The sequence below is a fragment of the Phragmites australis genome, chromosome 18 (genome assembly GCF_958298935.1).
Source record: "Phragmites australis chromosome 18, lpPhrAust1.1, whole genome shotgun sequence".
Lineage (NCBI taxonomy): Eukaryota > Viridiplantae > Streptophyta > Magnoliopsida > Poales > Poaceae > Phragmites > Phragmites australis.
This window is the reverse complement of record NC_084938.1, coordinates 7,610,485-7,618,387: the sequence shown is the minus strand read 5'-3', so window position 1 is coordinate 7,618,387 and position 7,903 is coordinate 7,610,485. Positions and strand designations below refer to the sequence as shown.

Below are 7,903 nucleotides of genomic sequence, written 5' to 3'. Positions count from 1 at the left end.
ACAACAAGATGCCTCAGTTCCAAGTGTAGTGTTGGTGGAGCAAACCATGCCACATAACTAACACAAATTAAATAGCTAGGTGTTGCTAACCTCAGTGGCAAGGCATCACCTAATTGGCCACATGACACACCAAAGATTTTTAAATTTTTTAAAAGAAAAATAATGTTTCCCTGGCGATTCAAGTGGAAGAGTAGAGGAAGCAAGAGAAGTAAAAGACAAACCATAGCAGAAGAGATATAGAATTATTGATCTCTGTGGTCAACCTTTAACTCCTCAACCGAAGAAAAGGAAAAAAATAAAATAAAATAAAGGAGAGGTGCCTAGTGAGAAATGTTGTCACAGTGTAAAGTAGTGAGAAACTGTGAATACCTTTAGATCCTTATTTCAAAACTTTTTGGAAATTAGTGAAAAGTCAGGTTCGACATGGACCTCGGCATGGGCAAGATTCATCACTCAACCTATAAAATAACGTGTAAAAAATGGAAATTAAGAAAAAAAAATGACAAAGCAATAAGAAGTCGGCAAGAACCTGTTTGGAGCTTTTTTATACTCTACAGTTGAAAGAAAATTATGTGTCTCGTTCTGCAACACGGTCCAGACATGCAAGAAGCAGAGGACAATGTGTACATATATTCACATCAAACAAAACAGACAACTCTAGAAAGCTACCAAAAAAATGATATATTCACATCTTTGCAACTTGATGCATGCTCAATAGCTTATGCATTACAAGAACTGAACTGAGAGGAATTTGTTTGATGGCTATATCATTATTTACTTCCTCTACACTGTCAATCCTTGCAACATTAGGAAGCTCAAAAGAGAGACCTTTTTTTTTGTTTCAAGGAACATAGCTACAAACATTATCAAAACTATAGATCATATTTGGTGTTCTAAGATCTATAACCTCCATGCCTATTTGGTAGTCAAAGGAGGTTCTCCCTTCCCTCTATGTGCTTCATATAGTAACCTCCCCCAGCTTATACCAAGGGAGTTCTCCCCAATATTTACATATCTACCATACAAAGAATTTACTCCCCCCAATTCCCTCTCTACATGCCATCAATAGCGATAGGTACTGTCGCCGGTAGTCCTTCCTGCCCCCCTCCCCACCTTGGCAATGCCTTGTCTGCAACTGCTGCAAGACGGACAACAGCACGGCCACTGTGATGCTTCATGTTACGCCACAATCGTTCAATGCTGGGAAAGAGCACTTTCTCTGCCCAGTCCTCAAGCTTCTCATCGGTGAGCCAGACGCTGCCAGCCATCCTGTCAATGGCATCTTTATCGATTATGAAGGAGCTGCTGCTGCCAACGACCGACTCAAACTTTGCTGATATGCAATCTGTGACAGTCTTCCTAAATGGCCCAAAGTCAACTGGCCGGAACACAATAGCATCGTCAACAAGGTTCAACAGATCACGGTCAGGGGCTGCTGTTAAACACTTGACTGCAAGCTGCGTTTTCTCCTGCTCTTGTTCCACAGAGATATCGCTGGAATTCCGAGAGCCCTCGGTGTCATCGAGTGCCCCTACTGCTAAATTGAGGTCAAGTGATAGACCATGGCCACTGGACACTTCTTTGGGTACCTTCGCAGGGCGAACATCATCACATAGCCAATCCGCTCGGTGCTTGACCTGCTTGTCCCCAATTGAGAGCTCCAGCTGCCAATTAGAACTAGCTACCTCCAACATCCTTCCTTCACCTTGGAGCAATGTTTCAAACTTTGGCCCCTTGAGTTCCTCAGGTAACCAATTTGTGGTGAGAACAAAGATGACGTTGCCTAGGCTGACCTCACGGCCCCGGGAGTCTGGCAAGCGACCAGTCTCCATTGCCCGCTTGATCTTTCCACGCACAACAGTGTCCACTTGATCAATGCCCTCAAGAACAATAACTGAGAAGGGGTTTCGCCGAACTGCCTCAGTGACCCAGTCAAGTGAGGTTTTCCCCCAGAAACCTGTGTTCAGTCCATCATTACCAGCCCTGCCCAACCGAGTGTCACCGCCAAAGTTTACAACCACCGGTCGGGTGTTTACCATCAGCTCAGACAATGCGTTCACCATCTTCCGCTTGCCTGCCTGGTCAGGACCAACAAACAGGAGCCACATGTCACCCCTTGTCCCGATATTTCGCCGCTTCCCACTGCCAGATCTGCATTGTATTACAACAGCAGCGATGGCGGAAGCAGCATCTGATTGCCAGCTGACCTTCTCTGTAAGCCCCTTGAGGAGCCTCTTGAAGGACTCAATATCAGAGATTCCAGCTATCTTAGCCTTTTGCATGGCAGTTAGCCCCTCCATATAATTTTCATTCTGGTCTTTCTCCACAGTAGCATCCATGCCTGGATCCAAGCGACCAAGCACAAGGTCAGTCTTCACTGGGTTCTCCGGCGGACTCTTACGAAGCTCGGACGTAGGGGTGCCCTCTGGCTTCTCCCAGTTGGTGTTCATCTTAAGAGTGGGAGCAGCATCCCTAGCAAGTGCCAGTTTGGGATCAATGGGCGGGCGTGGACCGAAGGCAGCCAATGGCATGGAGAGAGCTGGTGCCCCAGCACGGGTGGAGTGGGTACGCGCGCATGTCTCACGCCATTTCTTCTCAAGCTCTTGAGCAGTCTCCTTCCATTTCAAGTCTTGCTCCTTGGCCTGAAAAGAACAAAGGATTATATCAATTGACCATTCCGATAGAACAAACACCGACTTTACGAGTTATCACTTCGAGAAACACAAACCTGTGGTTGATCATTGCTGGGCTGCAGCCAGTGTGGCAAACCGGGCTTAGCAGCCTCAGGGCGGGATGTCAGCTTGCCTGTCCGCTCCGCTGCGAGCTTGGCAAGTTCACGCTCATAACTACCCTTGCAAAGCAGGCACATGGTCGGCTTAGCCATCAGAGGCTGGTCACTCCCTGCCCCTGGTGGCCATCGGAGTGCTGTTGGTGTCACCGGCATAGGCCGGAGTGTAGGCGATAACATCCCCACTGAGTTGCCAAGAATTCCAGTGCCTCCAGGTCTACAAAATTTCAATGATTCATCAGATTTTCAGGAATTGAACATAAGTTCTAGATTGGATAGTCCAAAATGAGAGGCCAATTATTACTTTACAAAAAGCAACAAACTTTTCAGAATAGTCAATCACAATGAGCTAAAATTTTGGTTATTAACCAAACTAAAGTTTTTCTTTTCTTAGAAAACCTTTTGTCAGCTGAAGTAGTGGAACCAAGTACCAGTTGGTCCAAGAAGAACACCAAAATTTTTGTAGGACTGTTGAATCACCAAAATAACAACAAGAACACGGCCAAGCATGGTAAATCCACCAAACAAGCTGTAACAGCGAAGAAACACGCACCTGAGAGCAGCGCCGGCGAGCGGCGCGCCGCGGGCTATGGTAACAGCCTGGAGGTCCCACTCGGGCTCCATCGCCGGATGGTAGACCTTGCACCGGAGGTAGGTGGCGTACGCGGCCGTGCTGACGGCCCAGACCTTGCCGCTCCCGAACCGCCTCAGCAGACGGGCCATCTCTGCCACCGCCGCCTTGCCCGACGCCGCCGCCGCCGGCCCGTCCACCAGCCACTTGAGGTCCCCGAGATCAAGAACCACACCGCTGTGCTCCAGGAGGAGCCTCTCGACCACCGCGCCCAGCTCCCCGATCCTCGCCGCCATCGCGGCCTTGTCGCCGGCGAGCTTGGCGAGCTCCGCCTCCAGCGGCAGGACCTTTGCTCCGGCGAGGGAAGGGGATCCAGTCGTCGGGATCCTCCGGATTGCCTCCTTCAGCACCGCATCGGGTCCGGCATCGCCCACGAGCACCGGGTTGCGGCGCGCCGGCTTCAGCATGACGTCGAGCACCTTGCGTGCGTCGTCCCCGCCACCGCCGCCCGCTGCGGCCGCCAAGCGAGGGTTGAGGTAGGCGTTTGCCGTGCCGACCCGTGGGAGCGGGGAGGGGGACGGTGAGAGGGGCGTAGGCGCGGCCGTGGTGGTGGAGACGGCGGGAGAGGACGCCGGCGAGGGCGAGGAGAGCAACTGCTCGATGGTGGACTTGACAGCGGCGGAGGAGAAGGACGCCTCGCGCATGACGCGGCTGACGGAGGGGTCGTCGAGGATGGAAAGCACGAGCTGCTCCAGCTCGACCTTGACGGCGAGGAGCGGCTGCTGCGCCGCCTCGGGGCACCCGCGGCGCTGCTGCGCCTGGGCGCGCTTGAGCGCGGCCACGAGCGCGTTCGACACGGGCGGCGCGGCCCCCTTCGCCGCCGCCGAAGAGGCCGCCGCGGGCAGCCTGTCTAGCGCGACCGAGAAGCAGAGCTCGAGCGCCCGGCACTGGAGCGGGTGCGCGCCGCCACCACCGGCGGCGGCCCCAGCCCCTGCACCGACGGCGGCGGCGGCCCGCGCGCACGCCTGGCGCAGCAGCCCCGCCGGCGCGGCGAGCAGCGCGGCGGCGACGTGGAGCGGCGTGGTCTGGCCATGGCGCCTCCGGGCCGCCTCGTCGATGGCTCGGGCCAGCGCCGCCGCCGCCTCCGGCGTGAGCGTCTGCTGGATGGTGCTGAGATCCGACCTCATCGCCGCGCCGCGCCGTTCATCAATCGATCAAAGAACCCCAAAAGAATTCTCCTTTCCCTCGCTACGTACTACTTGGCTCGTTCTTGCCTCGCCACCGCCCTGGAAGTCGTCGTCGTCGTCGGAAGGTGGAAAAGGGGAGGCTTGGAGGGGAGCGGAGGTATCGAGAGAGACTAGGAGGGAGTAAGGGGGGAGGGGGGAGGAGAGAGAGAGGAGACTAGTACTATAAGAGCAGAGAAAGGAGAGAGAGGAGGGAGGGGACGAGGCGAATAGAAGCTTCGTCTCATACTCCTCGTCGTTGCACTTCATTACCACACCATTACCCGTGGACGAGGGAAGGAGGTGAATAGATTTTTTTTTCTTTTCTTGTCATTTTTCTTTTCGTTTTTCTGTTTTCTTTCCTGTTTTTGATGCAGAGTGAATGCTGGAAAAAGTAATATGTCCTTTTTCGCTGTTGACACGCTGTTTCTCTTTCCTGTGTTTGTTCACACGCTGGAGTGGAGTAGGAGAAGTTAAGAAAACACGCCTTTACCCACGGACGAGGGAAGGAGGCGAATAAATTTTTTCTTATCTTTTTTTTTCATTTTTTTTCAAAAAGTCCAGTTTACTATGTCAAAATATGCCTGAAGTTCATATACCCTTCTAAACTTTTCTTTAATTTACTTAACTCTGGGATGTTTCGATACAAGATCAAGTAATCCCAGGTCCGTTTTGACATTGGTTTTGCTACTAGGTTTACGATATTGTTTGAATCCCGAAAATCGGTCTTCAGCGGTAACTGAAAATTCACGATTATCACGAAAACCGCTCAAAATTAGATAGGAATTTATTCAAAATTTACTCTATCATTAAAAATCGGAGAAAAAATCGACTAAATCAACATTGGTAACTGGTCAAATTAGACTAATAACCGAGCAAATTCACCGATTTATCGATCGGTTTTTTTTGCATCGATCGTATTTCTCGGTAACCGTTCTATTTTTCTGATTTATCGAATGATTTTCTCAATTTTGGCGAAGTTTAACAAAGAAAACCAAAAATGACTGAACCTTGTAAAATTAATAAGTAATTCATCTGAGTTTCAAATCAAGTGAAACAATTTTTGTTAATTTCCTTATAACATGATATACATGATAAAAGTATTTATACTCATAAAAAAGTTAAATATTTTTTGTAAGAAAATATATTTGCTAAACCTAGTTAAATATATAGTTAACTCTCTGCTAATAAAAAATCATGAAACCAATTTTATTACTCTTATTACATGATCCTATATCTTTTAAAAATATATGAAGTTATGAAATATTTATTTTAACATGCATGATTGTGTAAATATGTTGCAACTAGATTAATTCATCACTAACTCATCACACCTCTAAAATTAGTGAAACCACTTTTATTAGTTTACCTATACCGTGCTTTATATAGGAAAATAATAGTAGACATGATAAAGTTTATCACAGTGATGTTTCTTAACAAATTCACTTTATGCTTATGAACTTTGTAAAAATCATGGAGAAATTATTAAAACTCTAAATGAAGTGAAACTAATTTTAAAGATCCTCTTAAGATACACCCTACATCAGAAAAATATGTTTTTACATGTTAAGCTTTTTTCCTAACCTGAGTTAATAAATGAGCTCACACTTCAACTTTTTCTTTTTTTTTCAAACTTCCTTTCTATAGAATATGATGCAAACGGCATTATTTAAAAAAATTCACAGAAGTTCTTAGAATTCTCTCTAGTTTTTTAGAATTTTTTAATTTTTTGAATTTAAATTCAAAAACCGTTCATATTATGAAATGGTGCGGACCGGTAAACACAGTAACCGCGATAATCGTTTGATAACCGTCACATTTTCGAACCCTGCCATGGATGCCATATCATCTTGTTTTGCCATGTTGTCGGACGCCTCATTTGCCAATTTTGTAAAAATGACCTCCATATTTTCTAACTGATACACTTTAGCCCTGTATCTTCTTCCCCAAATACACCTGTGCTCATGACGGCAAGGATCCTGATAGTGGAATGAACCACACGATCTTTTGTTGATTGAATATTCAGGGTTACAACTTACAAATATATAGCACTAAAAAAGAGTGTGAACACGCATCAGAAGATGTAAAAGAGGGAAGTCAAAGAGATGCTCGTGGGAATAGGTAGGAAGAGTGTGAACACGCCGTGCATGCATTCATGCATGCATGGTAAAAGAAAGAAGTCAAAGAGATGCTCGTGTGAATGGGTAGGATATCTAACATTGCCCCTCAGTTGAGACGGGAGCTTGCCGAATATTAAGACTGGAGCGAAACTCTTGGAAGATCGAAGTGGGCAACCCTTTGGTGAAGATGTCGCGTATTGAGAGGACGTCGGGATATGCATAACACGGACGTCACCGAGGCCGACGCGTTCACGAACAAAGTGCAGGTCAATCTCCACAAGCTTGGTACGCTGATGCTGGACTGTGTTGCTTGAGAGATAGACCGCACTGACATTGTCACAATAAACAACAGTGGCACGCTGAAGTGGATTGTGGAGCTCCATGAGCAACTGGTGCATCCAACAAGCCTCCGAAACACCATTAGCGACAGCCTGGTACTCAGCCTCATCGCTGGACCGGGATACTGTATTCTGCTGTTTGGACGACCAAGAGATAAGATTGTCTCCGAGGAAGACCGCATAGCCAGAGGTGGACTTCTGAGTGTCAAGGCAACCAACCCAATCCGCATCGGTGTAGATAGTCAAAACAGTGGTGGAGGTGCGGTGAAGAGCAAGACCATAATCAAGAGTCCCTTGAAGGTACCTCAGAATGCGTTTCACCAAATTAAGATGATTCTCACGAGAGTCATGCATGAATAAGCAGACCTGTTGTACGGCATAAGCGATATCCGGACGAGTAAAGGTCAAATATTGCAGAGCACCTGCCAGACTGCGGTAGTGAGTTGGGTCATCCACGGGAGCACCATGACCGGAGAGCTTGGCTTGTGTGTCGACTGGGGTGCTACAAGGCTTACATGCTGACATCCCTGCCCACTCAAAGATATCCAGGATGTACTGTCGCTGTGAGAGGGCCTCATGACCAAGATGACCTAAACGCCGATGCCAGACAGTAGAGGAAGGAGTGTTGGCGAGGAGTGCGTGCGAAGGAGGCGACGATGCAAACAGGGGGTAGAGCTGGGCTGAGCTATTGCACCTGATGATCACGTTCTTGGTTTGTAGATCCTTCACAGAGAGGCCATAGGGGTCAAATGCAACAAAACAACTGTTGTCAGTAGTGCATTGACAGATAGAAATGAGATTTTTAATAATATCTAGAGAGACAAGAACGTGTAATGAAGAGGACGTTGAGAGGTAGAAAAAGA

At 47.9% G+C, this 7,903-nt stretch overlaps 1 protein-coding gene across 1 annotated transcript; it reads right to left on the bottom strand.

Moving 5' to 3' along the window:
* Positions 1–658: 658 nt before the first annotated feature.
* On the bottom strand, positions 659–4,858 carry LOC133898272 (protein SMAX1-like). The gene is made up of 3 exons (XM_062338901.1): positions 3,342–4,858; positions 2,729–3,005; positions 659–2,642 (listed from the first exon to the last, which is right to left on the bottom strand). Exons 1-3 carry the CDS (start codon positions 4,544–4,546, stop codon positions 1,053–1,055), a joined length of 3,072 nt encoding a protein of 1,023 aa, XP_062194885.1. The 5' UTR covers positions 4,547–4,858; the 3' UTR covers positions 659–1,052.
* Positions 4,859–7,903: the final 3,045 nt, after the last annotated feature.